The sequence below is a fragment of the Leptonychotes weddellii genome, chromosome 1 (assembly GCF_054177405.1).
Source record: "Leptonychotes weddellii isolate Sample4059 chromosome 1, ASM5417740v2, whole genome shotgun sequence".
Taxonomy (NCBI): Eukaryota; Metazoa; Chordata; class Mammalia; order Carnivora; family Phocidae; genus Leptonychotes; species Leptonychotes weddellii.
Genome location: NC_138369.1, coordinates 143,682,876 through 143,704,081, shown reverse-complemented (window position 1 = coordinate 143,704,081; position 21,206 = coordinate 143,682,876). Strand labels below are relative to the sequence as shown.

At 42.0% G+C, this 21,206-nt stretch overlaps 1 protein-coding gene across 1 annotated transcript in view; it reads right to left on the bottom strand.

Annotated features, from left to right (window-relative positions):
* Positions 1–21,206, bottom strand: part of MYH15 (myosin heavy chain 15) — a 150,507-nt gene that overhangs the window by 125,879 nt on the left and 3,422 nt on the right. Inside the window, 9 exon segments of the mRNA XM_081816033.1 lie at positions 6,432–6,527; positions 6,618–6,681; positions 8,754–8,774; positions 8,776–8,847; positions 11,040–11,133; positions 12,446–12,473; positions 13,121–13,277; positions 14,718–14,861; positions 20,112–20,218. Of these exon segments, the coding sequence (XP_081672159.1) occupies positions 6,432–6,527; positions 6,618–6,681; positions 8,754–8,774; positions 8,776–8,847; positions 11,040–11,133; positions 12,446–12,473; positions 13,121–13,277; positions 14,718–14,861; positions 20,112–20,218 (783 nt within the window).

Genomic DNA, 21,206 nt, shown 5'->3' with positions numbered 1-21,206 from the left:
AATTTATCGTGGCTGCTGGGTTAAAGACAGAGGTAGCAAGGATGGAAGCAGGACTATCAAGCAGAAGACTGTTAAATAATCCAGGAGAGGGGCGCCTGGGGGACTCAGTCAGTTAAGCATCTGCCTTCAGCTCAGGTAATGCTGCCGGGGGCCTGGGATTGAGTCCCACATTGGGCTCCCTGCTCAGCAGAGAGTTCGCTTCTCCCTCTGCCTGCTGTTCCCCCTGCTTGTGCTCTCTGACAAATAAATAAATAAAATCTTAAAGAAAAATCCAGGAGAGAGATGATGGTATTTGACCAGGGTAGTAAAAGCAGCAATGGTAAGGAAGTGCTCAGAGCGTGGATTTTGAAAGTAGATGAAAGAGGTGAGAATAAGGTGGGAGAAACAGAGGAGTTCAAGGGCTTGTCTTAGGCACATTACACTTGAGATGCTATAATGAATACATGCTATAACATGGAAGAATCTCAAAATAATTATGCTGAGTGAAATAAGCCAGACAAGAAAAGAGTATATACTGTGTAATACCATCTTACAAATTTCTAGAATTTTTTTTTCTTTTAAAGTGTTTTAGTTTTGTGTAAACTAAAAGGAAATTGACACACTAAAATCGCAAAAGACCTTGGGCATGCACATTAACCTTGTTAAGGGTTCTTCTACATGTCTTTCTTTTCCATAGGAATTTCCCTTAAATGTTTAAAACCCATAGTTTTTACTGTATGTACAGCCTAAACCATAGCGATCTATGATTCTGTCATTTTACACTGTGCAAAATCTTCAAAATATAGTGGTACCATAGGAAAAAAAAATCAGTCACAAGTAAATTCCATTGTAAGTCATTCATATAATTTGGTTCTTCTCCAAACCAAGTCGAGATATAAAAGAGTCAGTTAGCTAGGAGTCTGGAATCCTGGAGAGAATCTGGACTCGTGATCAAACTGTGGAAGTCATCAGATGGGAACAATCTTTAAAGCTGTCAGTCTAGATGAGGTCACCACGGGTTAGATGCAAGGACTGAGCCCCAGGGCGCTCTAAAGTTATAGGCCAGATGAAAGAGAAAGAGCCACAGAGAAATATGCAGAGATTTAGGGGAGAAACAAGGGAAGGTGGTGTGCTAGAAACCAAGAGGGGAGATTCTCAAGGAGGAGGGAACAATCAGTGGTGTTATATACTGTCATGACTTTCAAGGTCAAGAAATGTCTATATATTCTTCTGCAAGGCTCATTCATGGCTTTACTGATGACTCTCAAATCTTTATTTTCTGAGCTCCAGACCTAGAACTTCAACTTCCCACCAGACATGTCAGTGCAGATGGCTATAAGTAGCTCAAATCCAACACTACCAAAACTGAATCTATGATATTTTCCATGTCTGCCCTGAAGCTATGCCTCTTCTGTGGTTCCTTATGCTGGTGAATGTCACCGCCTTACTCAGGCTAGACATGGGGGTGCCATGAAATGTCCTTTCACGGCTCAAAGACAGACATCATTTCCATGTCTTTCAAATCATAGTATTAATCTTTTTTCTCTAGAATAGCTGTATGCTATGAGGAGGAGGTAAGGATACAAAAATAACATGGTCCTTTCCCTCAAGGAGGCTACAGGAATCACACACCTAACCAGTGCAGGAAATGCTGTGTTTTTAGGGTGAAAGGGTGTTTCAGTTAGATATTTCAGTTCATACCGAAACAAAAAACAAACAAAAAAAAGCCAGACACACACAAAAACAAAACAAACTACCTTCTAAAATCATTTTGCCAAGAATATCCATTTAGATCACTCTAAATTATAACCGTTCATATACTTTTCATTTTATGTCATTTTTGTCAATACTTTGCATTAGGTCATTTTTAATCCTTTCCATTCTGGTTATGAAGACCAAAGGTGCTGTATTTGACATTATTTTCTGTTTGTGGAATATAGAAAAATAGAAACCTAGAAAGCCTCACTACTCGGTCAGGCCCAAATTATTGATAAATTGAACTTAGAACATAGTTTCTAGTATTTCTGTTAGGCTAAGCCACCTACCCACTCAAACCCATGTTTGTAACTATGATGGGAATTTCCTTCCTCCTTTGCCACAGACACAAGGAGGGTCTTGCTCCCATCCAAGCAGGCCCAACAATCGGACAAACACTGTGGGAAATAGAATGGAAAGAGCACCACATGTCCAAGGTCTATAAGACCCGGAGGAGGAAGGAGTCAACATTCAGGAGGGGGCCGGGAGTAAGGCGTCATGGTGGGCCCACATGTTACACATGCACTCCTCTCCCCACCCCCCGACCTGCTTCCAGACACATCATTTCTAGAAGTCATGAAGGACACCTAATGGGCTTCTCCTTCATCTCACTAACCAGCAATATGGCTGATGCACTAGCCTACCCATTCACTGCAGCACCTATAGTCAATTTGAAGTGGTAGCTCTTAGAAGCATACAGACCACATGTATGAGTGTTTGAGGGACTCTGAAAGGCCTTTAGCTCAAAACATCTTCCCCACTGGGCCTTATCAAAATTTATTTTCAAGGAGCAATGAATTTTAATTGCGCTGAGGCTTGAGGTCACCTCAGAGTATCATGTAAACAGAGATTCCTTTATTTAATTAATTTCCTTTCTATCAAGAGGAATGGCCCTGAGAGAATGTAAAAAAAAAAAAAAAAAAAGGCAAACAACAGTGAATACATTTTTGTGAGACACTATGAGGGCCAGGGAGACTGTCTAGGCCAGATAAGGCCCACACAGAAGATTGTTGACCAGGCTGTGAGCATGTGGAGAATGGGGGTGAGTTTGTCAGGAGGGCTGGGGACAGCATAAAGAGGAGGCACGAGAGTATGCTAAAGGTAAAAGTCAATTGCTTCGCAACTTCAAAAAACGCAGGTCTCAACCTTCATACTGGTTCATTTCTAGATCCCACTCTAGGAGATGCAAAGAGCCCTTTAAGAGTGAGCATTTTATATGTTTTATATGTTTGTTTTATATGTCTTCCTGACATTAAATTTTACTTTCTGCATGGCTGCATGTTCTCCAAGACTCAGCTGAGTTCACTATAAAAAGGAGCAAAGCTGACATTGGGCCAAAAAATCCCTTAAAATCACAAAGTCCTGGGACACCTGGGTGGCTCAGCCAGTTAAACGTCTGCCTTCAGCTCAGGTCATGATCCCGGGGTCCTGGGATTGAGCCCCGCATCGGGATCCCTGCTCGGCGGGGAGCCTGCTTCTCCCTCTCTCACTCCCCCTGCTTGTATTCTTTCTCTCGCTATCTCTCTCTCTCTCTCTCTCTGTCAAATAAATAAATAAAATCTTAAAAAATAAAATAAAATCACGAAGTCCTGTAGCTAGTACCTCTATGCCACATCACCCATCATTACCTGTTCCCACACTGCCATGTACAGCTGAAGAGGTTGTACACTGCCCAACTCCAGAGAGAATCATTCACATAGTCTACAGTTTGAATAGCATTCTCTAGAGTCGGGCAGGGCACAATCTGCACACATACATCTTGTTCCTCCTAACAACCAGTGGGGAGGGAGGGAGTAAAAATAGGAGACCAGTTCAAGAGAGACCTAATGGGTCAAGGGAGTACAACTCAATATGCTCCAGAATAGGAGGTCCAGATGCCAACAATTTCTTTCCCCAGAGGTCTTCAGACCTCTAGTAGACAGGTCGGGTGCACCTCTTGGCAACCACCACTCTTTGTTACTGTCATGTACTAAAGTGAGTACCCAGGGCAGTAGGCAAAATGTCAAAGATTTCAAGAGACAAGGACGTGTTTCGTGACCCCTCACCCTAGAGTTCATAAACCTGTTGAATAGCAAGAATGGGTACAATAAATAAACAGAAAAAAAATAGACAAAGAAGAGAAGAAAAATAGGAAGGTATATGCAGGACCCAGCTATCCAGTTGGCATTAAGAACAAGAATTTCGAGGGGTCACATCTGAGGGGACTGAGGAAGTGGGTTTTAGCCATGCCTTGAACAAGGGTCAGCCTAAACTGAAAGGTAAGGGGAGGAGGGATGTTCCAGATCCTGTAGAGACTAGTTGGGGGCTGGCTCTGGGATAACACATCACCCCATTCCTTGGCTCCTTCCGTGGGTGGCCAGCCTCCCGACTGATTTTCCATACCTGGGTTTTTTGTAGTACTGACAAGCGCTTCTGTTTTAGGAAACTTGGACATAATCCTTATGTTGCTAAGGGGTGCTCTGTCTCGTAACAATCCTCAGGACACTCTAAAGCTCTCTTTTGGCAAACGTGAATAAAAAGAGTTCAAATTCTAAAATGTCCCAAAGAATGACCAGTGGTGTTGAGAACAAATGGACTGACAATACCCAATTTGCACCACCAGATGTCAGTCTTCGTACAGTAATCAATCTCCGCAGCCCCCAAAGACTCAAGGAGATCAATGAACTCAAGATAAGCCTGCATTTTCCACAGCAGCCCAGAGCCTTAAGACAGTTCTATTAGTAAACAGAGATGCTCCCCCAAATTTTACAGTCCCTGCTGATACCCCACATTGGACCTGATGTGTCAGATGGCTTGCACAGCAGAGAAATCTGTGCTAAGAACGTTAGATGTGGCAGGGCTAATCAAAGGAAGATCTAAAAAAAAATCTGTTCCAGGTTAGGTGGAGGGAAAGTGGGAATGAGAACGGCTGCTGAGTTCATATCACCAATTGCACCTGTGACAAAAATCATTGTCCAGTTTGCAGAGCTTGCCCCATTCGGTGAGGTCACTTTGAAGTTGAAGGTCATGTAACACCGCTAAGTGTATGATTAACATATTTAACCTAGCATAAGAGGCTGGGGGGAATCACTCCCCATTAATTTGCTTGCCTGGATCTTTGCTCTCATCCCACAACCACTCCTGTGGGAGCATCTTTGTCCTCAGTGGTTTACTTCATACGCAAGACGTTTGCGATCCAATCAGCTTGTCATTCTCCCCTTCGAAAGACTTCCCATACTCTGCCTTAACTGCAAAGTGCTGCTTGATCTGACCCTGCCCACCTCCCCCCTACATTACCTTCTTCTCTCCACCAACTGCAATGGCCATTTTGCTATTTCAAGAATAAACCAAATGCCTTCCTGCCTCAGGGCCTTTGCACTCACTGTTCCCTCTTCCTGAAGGTTTATTCCTGGAAATCTCGCCTGCTCACTCACTTACTCATTCAGGTGTCTGCAAAAAAATTGCCTTCCCAGAGAGGTCTTGCCCGACCATGCTATCTAAAATATAACCACCTACTATCCTACCAAACCCAAATTCACTGTCTTCTCACCCTACTTTTTTTTTGTAGACCTACTATTCTCTAAAATTACATATGTCTTTGTTTACTTGTTATTTCTTGTCTCTCATACTAGAATGTAAGCTCATGAGGGCAGGGACCTGTCTGTCTTATTTATTTTCCAACCCCCATGCTTAAAAAAGCAGTGCCTGGTGCACACACAGCAGTCACACAATAAATATTGAATGACTGCATGAAGTTCATTCTCTTACTCCACAAGTCACTTTTCTATTTCTCTTCATGGCATTACATTTATCCTGGTCAAATCATAAAACTTGGGAATATTTTTGACTCATCACTCTCCTTCATTCCTACATTCAGTCATTGCTAAGACTTATCTATTCTTCTATGAATCCATCCCCTTTCTCCCATTCCCACAGACACAACCTTACACAATGCCTTGTCATTTCATACTAGGACTACTATAGTCCCTTCCCTCTAGGATCTTTGCCTTCCTTCCACCCTGCCCACCACACTAGCTTAATTGTTGCTGCCCTCAGCAAATCATGACCTCCTATTACCCTACCCCTATAACACATGCACAACCCCCCCCCCAATTCCTTGAGTTCAGAAACCATCAGGATAAAATCTCTACTATTCCTCTATGCAAATTCTTTCCTCCAGTCAACGTGATCTCTGCTCCCTGATCTTGTCCTGCCTTTTCCTGCCACTGTACCCACTGTTCCTCCCATAGGAAATACCCTCCACTCATTACTCTGGTTAAATCCCCTTCCCATCCTTCATACCCCAACCCAAAACTTCCCTTCTTTATAAAACTCCCATTGACCACTAAACACCATGGCAGTGACCCACTTCTGGCCTCTTGTCTATGCCACCCATGTGGTTCTAATCTTCTAATCACTGAAGACCTTAAATTATCTAATGTTTTTATACACATTCACACACACTCATTCATTTATACCTTCTGGGCATCCTACCCACTTCCAAACACCAAACACGACCAAACTGGAAAAACATTTACTCTCTAGCAATATAAAATTATAGAACATTGGTTTTATAATTGGTTTAATAATTGTTTACCTTTCAGGATGAATAAACTGAGTTCTCAAGAGACTTATTAAACTATACTTTTCCAGGTCCGAGAATCTGACTTCTGTCTCTTGTTTTAGAATGTCCCTCAGCTCCAGAATAATACACTTACCGTGAAGTTCTTTTTTTCCAGACAGAATTTGATAGAATATGTGGTTGTTCTTCTCTCCGGGCTGCTGGAAAATCACTCGGGATTTTTCAGGCAAATCTGCAGGATGAGAAAAGGATAAAGCTTCATACTTAGGTGTTCCTACAAAACTTAGAAGAAAAGTTATCAAATAGTGCAGTGGCTACTTACAAATATCGACGTCTACAGATGACAGCTTTCCTCTGGCACAAAAGTGCATCCTGATGAATTTGCCCTGGGTGGACACAAAACACAGTCTCCTATTGAAACAGTCCAAACAGTTGCAATGGCTTTATTATACACATTACTCCCAAAGTGATCAGTTTAAAGTTAAAAGAAAAATGCAACGTGGGCCTGAGATGGCAGCAGTTCATGCTAGGAGGAAGCCAGAATGATCACCAGGACTAGCAGTGGTCCTGGATTCTAGTCTCAGGCCTGCCGACGTCTAGCTGTGTGTTCTTGTGTGTATAATTGAATCTCTCTGGGCCTCAATGCTCTTACCTAAAAAATGAGAAAAAAATAATAACCTGCTCAGCATATTCTTTCATTTATTCAGCGAACATTCGTTGAGCACCTACTACCATCCAGGAAACCTACGAGGCCCTGGACGTATCACATGAGAAAAATCGGTGTGGTCCCTACTCTTCTAGATTCTAGATGTAAGCAGCTAACGCAATGGCATTAACACAGGAACATTTGGTGATTCTTGAATCCTAAAGAAAAGCCAGTTGTGCAGGAGTTCAGTGAGCAAAAGGGGCAGAAAACAGAGTCTGAGAGGTAGACGGGCACCAGGCACCCTATCACGTAAGCCATACCGACCACAGGAAGGAGTTGGGTTGAATTTTATGTGCGCTCAGAAGACAGTGGGAGATTCTAAGCAGAGGAATGATGTGATCAGATTTATGTTTTAAAACACTACTTTGGCATAAATAATAGATGGGGCTCCCTTCCTTTCTTCTCATGAAAAACCATAAGACAGGATCTAGTGGGGCAGAAAGGCTGCTGAAGGAGACAGAGCCCACGTCAGAAGCCAGGTGTGGCTAAGGAGGCCGTCAGTGGCATCTGGGGCTTGCAGGATGAGGATGGTGCCAGGCAGATGACAGGCTGGTGGCGGTCACCCATGCAAGGAAGGAGGCAGAGCGGGACTACAGCAAGGCAAGGGAAGGAGAGTGGTGACAATCAGGGGGATTGAGCCTTTACGTTACCAAATGTAGGGTAATGGGAACCATACACACAGACACACATGTGTAAGTACACATACACGTGCATTTATACACATGCATATATGCAGAGTATTAAGTGAAATAATTTAACCTGGATTTCTGGATTTTTTGGACCCTCTTTACCTTTCTTTCCACTTGCCATTCTTTCCTTTCTTCCTTGTCTTCTACTTTTTCCTTTCTTTTATCTTCCTTTTTTCCCCCTTCCCTCCATTCCTTCCCTTTTTCCTCTTTTTCCAGCTTTCTTTTTTTCATATGTCAGCAGAAGAGCCCTTCACATTCTAACCAACCCCAAATCTAGCCCCTTTGTGGACCAATATTAGCACCTGCTATGCAGGCAGACGTCGCAAGCAGATAGAAGAGCAGGCAAGGAGCGCTAACGCCCTGGATGGAAACCAGCCACGTCAGCATGCGGCTGTTATTTAATTGTGCCCAAAGATGCAAACAGGAAGCCTTCTGCAAATTTCCTTGTATATTATAGAGTGGCTCCCTGCCACTCATTTTTGTCATAAAATGGGTTTGTGAAACTAAGTTTTGAAATTTAAATTCTTCCTCTATCCTGGGACTGCAAGTTATCAAAAGCTATTTTTTAAAAATGATTTCTCCCAGTAAAAAAAAAAAAAAAATCCCCAGTGGAAAATATGCAGAGGTAGGGGAGCCAGAGGCAAGAGTAGAAACAATAATTGTACTAAGTGAATTAGGAAGTGCTTACTAAATTGACTGGTTATAAGGAGTATAGGAAATTATGAAGGAGAAAGTACTTTCAAATCTGTAAAATGTAATACAATATAAGGCATTCTTAGAATTTGCTGGGTGAGCTTCCCTACTGGGAGTGGAAAGGAATTTGGAACTATTAAATAGTGTCTTCCTGAAATTGACCAAACAATAGAAGCTTTTCCAGTGCATATTTATATGTAGTTTTAATTTCTCAATAATGAAACTGATCTCTTTCTTTTTCGAGGTATCTAACAATATTAGACCTCTTTGATGCTCAAGAAGTTTTTTTATACCTAGGCGCTCAGACGTGAATTTTGCCATTTGCTTAAAAACTAAAGACTCTGATATACTGCTCAATCATGTTACTTACAAAACGAGAGGAGTTGTCATTTCCTCAGGGTTTTGGCATTTCCAAATTCTTCCAAACTAGGATGCACTTGCTTGATTTGATCTTCTAAAGTTCCCTGAGATACAGGTAAGAGAAATATAGCAGATAAAGTTTTCAGTAAAATTCTATAAGGTGGTAAGCCTTCCATCCCTAGGTTGGACTCCATTCTTGCTTTGATAAATAGTATCCAAAAGCTGTTTCCAAATTTGTTTATACAATGTTACTTTGGAATGAGAACTTAGAAAAATAGATGAGTGAGAAACTGTCTTACAATGCCCCTGTGAATATATGTGGGAGCTCATTTAATTTGCAGTGCTTCTCTTTTGGATGGAATTGGCCTAGTGGGGAAACGAACTAGATATCTACAATCAATCAATCAGTACCATAGCCTACCTATTTCCAGAAAAACTTCATTCCTTATATTTTCCCCATTGTTAATCTCCCTCTCTTCCCATCTAATTCTTACTCCTGGAAACTTATTCTAAGATAATACAGCAGATTCTTGGCATTATTAAATTATATTTTTCCTTGTTACAATTCCTAAGTAATCTAGTGGTCCATGCCAAGCAGTGAGTCAGTTATGGTATTCATTTTGAATTTGAATCATGTGTGCTCAGCAGGTCACCTCCACAGAGTAAGTCTGAATGAGCACTCAGCATCCCCATTGCAACATGGCTATGTCGTGTTCCACTCAGCATTAAAGATCCATTTTATGGAAGGAATTATGTAGTATATAGTATTCAAGAATTTATAAATTTAGGGGTGTCTGGGTGGCTCAGTTAGTTAAGTATCCCACTCTTGATTTTGGCTCAGGTTGTGAGATTGAGCCCCACTTTGGGCTCCGCACTGGATGTGGAGCCTGCTTAAGATTGTCTCTCTCCTGGGGCGCCTGGGTGGCTCAGTCGGTTAAGCAACTGCCTTCGGCTCAGGTCATGATCCTGGAGTCCCGGGATCGAGTCCTGCATCGGGCTCCCTGCTCGGCAGGGAGTCTGCTTCTCCCTCTGACCCTCCTCCCTCTCATGCTCTCTGTCTCTCATTCTCTCTGTCTCAAATAAATAAATAAAATCTTTAAAAAAAAAAAAAAAAAAGATTGTCTCTCTCCCTCTCCTTCTGTCCCCCACCCCTCTCGTGCACTCGTGCGTACACACACATGCACACACACACACACACACTCTTTCGCTCTCAAAAAAAAAATTATAAATGTACAAATACTATATCCCTTCTATATAGTATGGGTCTACTATCCTTTAAATAAGTAAAAGGGCTATATGAGCAAAGTTTTTCATAGAAGTGTTATGTATTATGTATTATGTATTATCATGAGGCTCAATGGCTAGACCAAACATACACCGAACAACCTAAAATGTACACAAAAATGAAATAATATCTAGTGAATAATAGAGTTCAGTAATACCTAAAGAAATCAATCAAATTCAGGAATGTGGTGGTTGGGAAAGAAACTTTTCATGGTTTGAAAATTGGACCAGTTTGCTATTTTGATATACTTCTTACTTTGCAAAAACAGCAGGAAGCATCCAGGATTGAATTGAAACAGCAAAATAACAATGCCAGACATACAAAGATAAGAGGTTCTAACAGTTCAATAACTCACTGATTTTGAGTCCCACTCAGCATTATCTAATTTTATTTTGCATACCAATTCTCATGGTCTAGTTACTCTCAAATTATTATGAAACCCATTAACCTGTTAATGGAACTAAACAAAGTAAGCTAAATTAAAAATCGCCAAAGCTAAAAGTCATTAAATAGAGAGGGAAGATAAGTAGAACCTGGAATGTGATTAAAGTTGAGGTTATGCCCATCAGGCATTTGGGATTTGATCCAGGAGTTTGTGGTGAAGGGAGACTTCTACTGGTGCATATCCTTGGGAGTCTGACATCTCACGGTAGCTAAAGGGATTCAGAAATATCAAAAGTGGCCATTCAAGGCACTGATGGCTCTAGCCTTTAGGGAAGATGGCTTGGATCTTAAGTGTAATTCTCAGAGGGTCCAATCAACAAAGACCAGGCTAAGTAGCCCTGGAAGCAAATCTGAAACAAATTACATAATTTCATGTTTGGGGGTTATTGGTTTGAAGCATTTGTTGATCCTCTCAAGAGGCAAAGATGGGAAAAACTTTTCTATAACTTTCTAATTGTTCTATGGCTCTTGTCTCCTCTTTTCTCCCCAAAAGTTGTCAAGGCAGAGCCTCCATGATCAGTGGATAGGACCACCTCACCTTTTCTGCCAAGATATCTAGACACTTACCGGCTTTTCCCTAGATTCACCCATGGTTGCTACGGTGGCAAAATACTGGATAATATGTTTGGTGTTCACAGTCTTTCCAGCACCAGATTCTCCTCTGTGGTTAGAAATTCAATGATACAGTTAACTGGTTTGGATTGTAAATGCAGTGAAAAGTTAAATAATTTTAACCATATAGACTAAGACAATAAGGAAAAGTTTTATGGAAAAATGGAAAATTGAGAGGAAATTTGATTAAAGAAATGTAGATATTTAATTGGTTGGGAGAAGGGGAAGGACTATCTCAAAAACTATTTGATTTTTGAACAAAAATCCAAACTCAGTACAGAAAGATTAAAGATTTTCTAAAAACTGGAAGCCTGTTCTCCATGGGTCCTGTTAACAAAAAGCTGAAGAGCTCTTCTATTAATTAAAGACAGGTTTCCTCATTACCAACTGTTCGAGGGATTTTCACATATTAAGGTTACAACATGGCTGGGTCCAACCCTCTCCCTGAGAAGAGGGCCTACCAATCAATCCACCAGGAAGTTGGGTTTTAGACTTCCCTTTTACCTTTGATAACCAGTTAACTTTGTGATGTGGGAAGAACACAGTGGTGCTAGCCTTATCATCCAAAGCATCATAGGACCAAGGCCTGCCTTTATCTGTATGAAACTCCAGGAAATAGTCGATCTTCTCTGTAAGGGCTGAACACTAAGTATCCTTCTAGCTCTAAGATTCTGAGACAGTTAATATTCTTGAGATGACTAAAGCCAATGGAGAGCCCAACACACGAGGTGACAACACTATTGCATAGGAAGACCAAGAACTTCAGAATTTCACTGCCTTTTGAATCTTAGCCTTCCCTCCTCCCCCAGCCACAATGCTGACAGTTCATCTGGTCAGCCAGTGCTCTCCCCATCAATATTAGATACAATATGAGATCACTGAAGTCTTTTCCTTCCTTTTCTCTCCAAGTCTCACCATCTTTTAGTTCCTACTACTTAATGTACCTTGGTCTCCCCCAATGTGGCTGCCCAGATAACAGCAGGTTGTTTGTTCCGTGGTCATACCATTGAACTTTCTGTCTCTCTGCCCAATTAGCCAGTCCACAGACCTTTGAAAATGATTATTTCAACAGGGAGTTCTCCATCAAGAAGATGACTAAGATCAGCTTGTGCACTGTGAGTTCTAAAAGATCTACTAAGATGGTAGAGGCAGCCTACCTAGTACCATATTTGGAGTAATCACTGACTAAAGTGTTGACAATTTCCTGAGTATCTTATTCTTGCCTAGAAGGTATTCTGTATCTAAAGAGCAAACAATTCAAAGACAGTGAATTTATATTTTATTCCCAGGGAAATGTAGGTGTCTGTTTCCATTGAAACTCTCACCGCTAGCCAGAAAGAAGAGGCAAGGCAAACACTTACGTCAAAAGTACAGACTGATCCTCCCCATCTACAAAAGAAAAGAAAATGTCAGAACATTCTTCTGCCAGAGCGTCTACGTATTGGCAAACTTATTCAAAATTTCCTTGGTTGCAGTTTGAAGTCAGACACAAGGAAAAGGATTTGCTCTCAGTTGGATAAAAAAAAGAATACCATTTAAATAGTACAGAGTAGAAAGAGTTTTTTTCCCCTTGCCCCTATGTATGTCAGTCCTAAGAACATATAAATCTCAAGCCTATTTTCTTGCTCCAAATACAAATGATAAGTGACTAATGGTTGACATTTTTGCCATTTTAAGCCTTTTAAGAAGCACGGTGTTACAATAGCTACAGAGAAACTTCTTTGTGCCTGAAACTCTAGCAGGCGCTTTGTGTAATAAAAGCTGCCATCTACAGGGGGCTTACTCTGGGCCAGCCACTGGGCTGAGCACTCTCAATGCATTATCTCACTTAATTTGACGTGTGAGCTAATCATCTCCAAAACCCTAGGAGACAGGCTCTATTTTGCCCACGTTTCATCCCAAAGAAACGGAGGCTTCAAGTGATTAGGGAACTGTAAAGGCCATGCTCTGCTCACAATGCCTACCTACCTCTTAGTGACATGGAGAAAAAGTAGATCAGATATTTTTACCTTTCATTTTGTAGGGCAGCCACTTACTGTGAAGCATATCCTGAAAGGCATTATCGGCCACAGCGAAGATGTGAGGGGGAGCTTCTGATCGCCTCTTCCCTTTGTAGGCAGCCATGACTTCTTTCTGATACACTGGGAGCCACTTGTAAGGGTTTATGCTCACACAGAAGAGACCTGAATATGTCTGAGGAAAAATCAGAGGAGATTTCAGAAAGCAGGTTAGAAACACTTCCAGGGCTGTCAGCTCTCTCACTGCCAGATAACATTTGCTGAAATATTTACTCATAAAGGAACTAAAAAGAGGAGAGCTTTCGGATTCTCACAGAGAAGAGACTATAACAGGAAGAGACAGAACCAGGTTAGAGGAGCTGCGGGACCTGGGGTTACCCCTCCCCGGGGAGACCCGCTAACTACTAACATGTCTGACACATACACCTTTTGAAGACAGGGAGGACGCCAACAGCCAGCTGAGCAGCTATCGGGCATTTGAGGCCAGAAGGGGGCTTGTGTTTCAACAAGATTGGGAACCCAATTTTTAAGGCACTGAGAGGGAATAGTAGCTCATTTGGGTCACTCAGTCACTATAATGGTTGAATTGTGGCCCCCCAAAAGATACACTCAGGTTCTAATCCTTGGAACCTGTGAATGCAATCTTATTTGGAAAAAGGATCTTTGCAGGTGTAATTAAGTTAAGGGTCTCAAGAATGATATGTGGGTGGGCCTTAAATCCAATGGCTGGTATCTTTGTAAGACATACAGAGAGGAGAAGATATGGACCCACAGAAGGAAAGAGATGTGAAGGCAGAGGCAGAGATTGGGGTGGTACAACCACAAGGAATGCCAACAGCCACTAGAAGCTGGAAGGGGTAAGAAAGGATTCTGCCCTAGAGACTCCAGAGGAGTAGGACCCTGTTGATTGATTTGATTTTGGACCTCTGGCTTCTAGAACTGTGATAGAATAAACTTATGTTGTTAAGCCAACTGGTTTGGGGTAATTTTGTTACGGCATCCAAGGGAAACTAATACAGTCATGTAAATCAGAGTGCCAAGGAGCAAGTTGCCTACATGCCATGACTTCTATGGCAATGGAGCTCAAATGCTACCATTTTGGCCCAATCTACTCAGGGCTGCTGTTGAATAGGTTCTGAGTAAGTCAAAGAATCTAAGCAACCATCACCAGTGTAATGATGATGAAAACAATCATTCCTTCTACTGAGCACAAACAGGGTGACAGGCACTGCACTATGTGCTTTACATTCTCTGATTTCATCCTCCAAGCTACCTTGGAGAGCCAAGCATTCTTATCCCACTTTACAGATAGGGTGACTTCAAGAAGTTAAGAAACTTAACAACTAGTCAGTGACAAAACTAGCATTTGGACACTGATCTGTCAGCCTCCAAGCCTCATGCCTTTACTTTAGCTTGACAACCTAGGGAAAGGGCTATGGATGTTGACAAAATAAAATTGGGAAAATGCAAGGTCCCTTCCCAGTGGGCATTCCTGAAGGGTTATCCCCATGTGAGTCTGCTTAAATTCAAAGTAAGCTATTATCCAAGAGAGGGCTGAGACTTTGCCAATATGAGTGCCAGCATGACCTTTCAGCAGTAAAGCATATATATATACATAGGTCATCCAATGGGCATAGTGCCTCTTCAGGGTATGCAGCACGGCTTCTTCACTGAGATGAGTCAGCATTGCTAGGTCTTCAATCATTTCAAACTTTGGGGAATTCATCTGCTGGACTTCATCCTCCTTGACACTCAGACTCTGCAGAGAGGAGAAAAAATATAATATGTATTTCCCTATTATGTTCCTTCATTTTGCCATACAATGGAAAGAATCTTCAAAGATCCAAGAAAAAGATGCCTCATGAGAGGATGAGACCAGAAATTTAACCAATCCTAATGAAAGAGACAGGTGTTTCTCCTGCACATGATCGCACCTTGCCTGACGATGAAGTTTTTTTTTTTTTTTAAAGATTTTATTTATTTATTTCAGAGAGAGAGAATGAGAGACAGAGAGCACGAGAGGGAAGAGGGCAGAGGGAGAAGCAGACCCCCTGCTGAGCAGGGAGCCCGATGCGGGACTCGATCCCGGGACTCCAGGATCATGACCTGAGCCGAAGGCAGTCGCTTAACCAACTGAGCCACTCAGGTGCCCCTGACGATGAAGTTTTAAAAAAGTTTTTGTTGAATCAAAATATTCTATCTTGCAGAGCTCTAGCCCTGTGGCTCCTCATTGACTCCAGGTTGCCTCTGAGAGCACACACATCATACTGCATATGACTTGGCACCTCTCTTGGTGCTTAGGAGGTTTAGAAGAAGGAATCTGAAGTGAAGGATCAAGGAGGCAGATGAATCCTGCCAGACTGTTCAAGACCTATCCTCTTCCTCAATCCTTTCTCAACTACCTTAGCTCATTTTTAAAAAATCTTTTACCATATAAACAACCTGTACTATCTGGACACAAGCTTTAGTGTATGTTTCAATAATTAACAATATCAGACTATTTCTCAGCTCTATTATAAACACCTGAAGGAGTTTTGATGGTGTTTTCTTTTATAGTTCCTAAAGCATCTATTATAATGTGATAGGCATGGTAGGTACTCAATAAATATTGATCTCTTGATTTATAGGGATGCATTGCTACCAAATAGTTGTTTAGAGTTGTTCTCAAAATTTCCTACTACCATTTCCTGTAGTCCTTTTCCTTGTTTAATAAACATTGGTATCAACTGATGGTTCCATTTAATCCCAGTTGGTGATGGCTGCTTCTTCCAAAGCTCTCACATTCTCCATATTCTTTTTTTTTTTTTTTTGAGAGAAAGAGAGAGAGAGAGAAAGAGAGAGAGGGAGTGGGAGCAGAGGGAGAGGGAGAATCCTAAGCAGACTCCATACCCAGCACGAAGCCCGTGGCTGGGCTTGATCTCACAACCCTGAGATCATGACCTGAGCAGAAATCAAGAGTCAGACACTTAACCAACTGAGCCACCCAGGTGCCCTCACATTCTCCATATTCTTGATCAAATTCTTACCCATAGTCTGCTTTGTCATTGCTCAAACAGTAATCACTTTTCTTTTGAGTCCCTTTAATTTCCATATGTCAAGGATTCCTTTTCTGTTAGAACTTAATCAGGTGACTTATGTCTTTAAATACCTCCCCTTAGCTCTGATTCTGTTTTTCTCTCTTCTTTCATTGCCTACTTTCTTCCATAAGTATTACTCTACACTCACTGGCTTCATTGTCTCTGTTAACATTACAAAGACTATTCATGTGGTGATTGAAAGTGTAGTTACTTCTAAAATTTTTTTTTTTAATTTTTATTTATTTATCTGTTAGAGAAAGAGCACAAGCAGGGGGAGTGGGAGAGGGAGAAGCAGACTCCATGATGAGCAAGGAGCCTGATGTGACACTCGATCCCAGGACCCTGGGATCATGACCTAAGCTGAGGGCAGATGCTTAACCAACTGAGCTACCCAGGCATCCTGAAAGTGTAGTTACTTCTAACATCAGGAGGAGGAGGCCTGGAGCTAGGGAGATAGAGGGTGGGGGTGGGGGAATGGGACCGTCATTATATGGTGGAAGGACAAACAGAACAAAGCAAACTCCATTAGACTCTTCTTTCTACATCATTAACTTATTGCTTTCATGCTCTTCTTCTTATGATTTCTTTTGAAAATCATAATTATAACCATAATATATTTACAAATCACCTTGAATACTGTTGAAAAGACAAATTTTGGAACATGTGCTCAGACAAGAAAGCCTCTCATTTGGAGACCCGATAAAATAGGGTTGGACTCCATTAAGAAAGTGAAAAGACGGGACACCTGGGTGACTCAGTCATTTAAGCATCTGCCTTCAGCTCAAGTCATGATCTCAGGGTCCTGGGATCGAGCTCCTCATTGGGCTCCCTGCTCAGGGGGGAGTCTGCTTCTCCCTCTCACTCTCCCTCTGCTCCTCTCCTTAGCTCATGCTCACTCTCTCTCAAATAAATAAAATCTTTAAAAAAAAAAAAAAAAGGAGGGGGAGACAACATTGGGAGAAAATCTCTGCAAATCATATAGCTGATAAGGGACTTGTATCCAGAATATATAAAGAAGTTTTAAAATACAACAAAAAAAGCAATAAGCCAATTAAAAATGGGCAAAGGGTTTTAGACATTTCTCCAAAGATAACACAAATGGTCAATAAGCACGTAAAAAGATGCTCAATATCATTAGTCATTAGGGAAATACAAATAAAAATCACATTAAAATACCACTTCACACCCACTAGAATGGCTATAATCTAAAAGATAATAATATGCATTGGTGAGGATATAGAGAAATTATAACCCTTACATATTGCTGGCAGGAATATAAAATGATGCAGCCATTTTAGAAGACATTTTGTCAGTTCCTCAAAATGCTAGACATAGAAGTTACCATATGACCCAGCAATTCTACTATTAACTAGAAGTTAATACATCCACACAAAGACTTACACATGCATGTTCATGTGAGCATTATTCCTAATAGCCAAAACATGTAAACAACCCAAATGTCTCTCAACTGGTGAGTGAATGAACAAATGTGGTGCATCCAATACTATGGAATATTATTCAGCTGTACAAAGGAATGAAGTACTGATACATGCTACAACATGAATGAACGCCAAAACATTATACTAAGTGAAAGAAGCCAGACACAAAAGATCACATGTTGTATGATCCTATTTATCCAAAATGCCAGATAGGCAAGTGTACAGGGAAATAACCTAGATCAGAGGGAAGGAGGGGGGGCAGTGACTGCTAATGGGTACAAGATTTCTTCTTGGGATAATGACAATATTCTAAAAATTAAATTGCAGTGATGGTTGCATAATTCTTTAAATATACTAAAAACTGTAGAGGCCACTTTCAGGCAAACAGGCTTGAGCGATGGACTGTAGAGAGGGCCCACAGCGACCACCTGGCTGAATACAGACCGGCCCATTGGGGGACCCACCTCAAGACATCCAGAGGCCCTGACTAACCAATGGGCTACTTACAACGAGGCACAGTTACCAAAACAGGGAGAATTCCGTATGTCCCCATACCTCCTCACCTTCCCTCTAACAACAGCCCTCATCCCCTGCCTCTCTTCTGTCCCACCCACTGCTCCCTTGCATTATAGTCAATAAACTTCTCTCTTTTTTCTGCCTCAGGTGAATTCTTGTCACTACCCACACCACCTGCATCCACCCCATTGTCGCCCCACATTTGGGGGCCCCCACCCGATCAGACACCACATTTAAACACCACAAAAACTGTTGAACTGCCCACTTTAAAGAGGTGAATTATATGGTATGTAAATTATAGCTCAATAAAGTTGTTCTTAAAAAGTTGGCATAACCGGGGCGCCTGGGTGGCTCAGTTGGTTAAGCGACTGCCTTCGGCTCAGGTCATGATCCTGGAGTCCCAGGATCGAGTCCCGCATCGGGCTCCCTGCTCGGCAGGGAGTCTGCTTCTCCCTCTGACCCTCCTCCCTCTCATGCTCTCTGTCTCTCATTCTCTCTCTCTCAAATAAATAAAATAAAATCTTTAAAAAAAAAAAAAAGTTGGCATAACCAATGATGGAAAAGAGGCATTCACATCTGCTTTCTCTCTTAATAAGAGATTATCCCAAGGCTAAATTTAGGGCCCATCTGTTTCCTTATTTAGGACATTCTGAATTTTTTCTTGCCTACCTAGGCAAGTTCCTGCTGATAAGGCCCAAGTTCTTCTCTTAATTCCATTAGTTACCTAAAGTCTACCTAATTGGAGATTTTTTTTTTATGTCCAGATACTGTCAAAGAGGCATATTAAGACACCGTAAGGGTAATTTATAAGTGGCCTCCAGAGGTTTACAACTCAAATGGCAATGCTTTAGATTATACATTGTCCAAATACGACGATAAGGGCGTGGAGAAGACAAACCTTCTTGGTAATGATTTTGTTTGCTGTGGAGTTGAAGCAAAACCGGAGAGTGATTAGACATGAATATGGGCAGGCAATCATCTATAAAACCTACGAGGAACTGTTCAGCCGAGTCAAGCCAGAAATAGCGCCCAGCTCAGCACCACGGGGCTGGCAGGCAACCTGAGGTCAGTGATTCAGGGGAGGGTCCTGTGGGGGGACTCTCTGCCCAGTGTTAGTTACCCTGCTGCTTTAGAGGCCTGGGTGACAGGGAGGAGGAGTTGCAGGCCATTTCAGCCTTACTTCACATGACCTCCACGACCCCTTACAGACTAGCTTATGCTCAACACCTGCCCTAAACCTCTTCCCAAGGTCATAAGTGACCTCCTAATTCTGAAACGCTGAGGCTTTCTCCAAGACCTTAATCTCTTTCTCTAGCATTTGGCATTACTGACCATCCCCCATCTCTTGGCTTCTCTGGCACTGTGCTATTCTTAGTCAAATCATCCCTCTCTCTTTTTTTTAAGATTTATTTATTTATTTGAGAGAGCGAGCGAGAGAATGAGCATGAGCAGGGAGAGGGCCAGAGAGAGGGAGAGAGAATCTCAAGCAGACTCCCCGCCGAGTACAGAGCCCGGGGCTTGATCCCACAACCCTGAGATCATGACCTGAGCCAAAATCAAGAGTCGATGCTTAACTGACTGAGCCACCTGGGTGGCTCCAGGCACCCCAAATTATCCCTCTCTCTTAATCCAAACACAACCTGCTTCAGAGTTCTTTAGGTCACTATTCACTGCAAGGGGCACCTTTAAAAAAACAACAAAACTTGAAACGTTGATGAAAGAAGAGTAAACTGTGAGTTCTAGAGTCAATGATCTTTATCCCTGGCAACTGTGTTACTCTGATTTACTCAGTGTCATTTAATCTTTGATAAGAAGTGGAAGAGCTTCTCAAAGATGCGTGACATTTCCAAATATGTATCTATCAGTGACATCTCCTTCCCCAGGTTTTTAATTAAACTATCAGAGAAAGGACATATTTAATTATTTGATTTAATAGAGAATGTAGTTATCCCAGAGAGGAAATAAAGATTCCTTTACCTTTCCATCTGTTGTCTCGACAATTACTTTGCCATCATTTGCACTCCCTTTAACCTCAGCCGCAACATACGCGTGTTGGCCATCACGAATCCAGCATTTCTTCTTCTCTGTGGAGCAAAAGAGGATTATAACCATGGTACTTGCACAAAAGATACATTGGACACTTTCATACTGATGCATGTGATCTCCTTTCTGCTAATTCTGCCTGGTGACTTAGAGTCACCAATATAGGAAACTGTTGAAGTAGGTAAAATTGCAAAAGCTCATCCCAAAGATGACACACTGACTCTAGGAACAAGAGTCATTTGAGCCAGCAGAGGCTGGGAACATCACAGACCATTTTGCTACAAGAAAGTTACTGGTCAACACCTTACAAGCCACTCTTCTCACCCCCAGTACTTACCTCCCACTCACAGTCCCAGGTCCTGTGTGGCTGTCCTGGTGCCTCACCCCCATCCCCCACCCCCGGCTCTCCTCCAGAATACTTCACTCAGAAAGGTCTGGTTACAACTAAGTGAAAATTAGGTTAGTGGTCATGTCTGTCTTTCAGGGTTTCTTTAGACCTTAGTTTTAATTTTGGAATAAAAGCCTGCTGTGAGAATTACATGGTAGAATTGGGGGGAAGAGAGAGGAGAGAGAATATGGATTATTTTTGCCAAACAGCATAACTGCTCCATATTATTTCCCCCCACAGAGCATTTTTCTGTCCTCCGTCTCCTCACTTCCTTTGCCCTTAAGCAAAACAGCCCTTCACAACGTGATTAGCCAATGAGAAGCTTTGGGCAAAATGAAATCTTGTAACACCTGAGACAGCTTCTCTCTAGGCCTCACTTAGATGCTTCTCGGGTTCTCTCCCACCTGAGACAGATAGCCAGGGAAGATGAATAAGAAACCTACTTTTAGGGGCACCTGGGTGACTCAGTTGGTTAAGCGTCAGGTGCTTGATTTCTGCTCAGGTCATGATCTCAGGGTCCTGAGATCGGAGATCAAGCCCCCTGTCAGACTCTTCCTGGGTGTGGAGCCTGCTCAAGATTCTCTCTCTCCTTCTACCTCTGCCCCTCCCTGCCCCCTCTCTCCCTCACTTAAAAAAAAAAA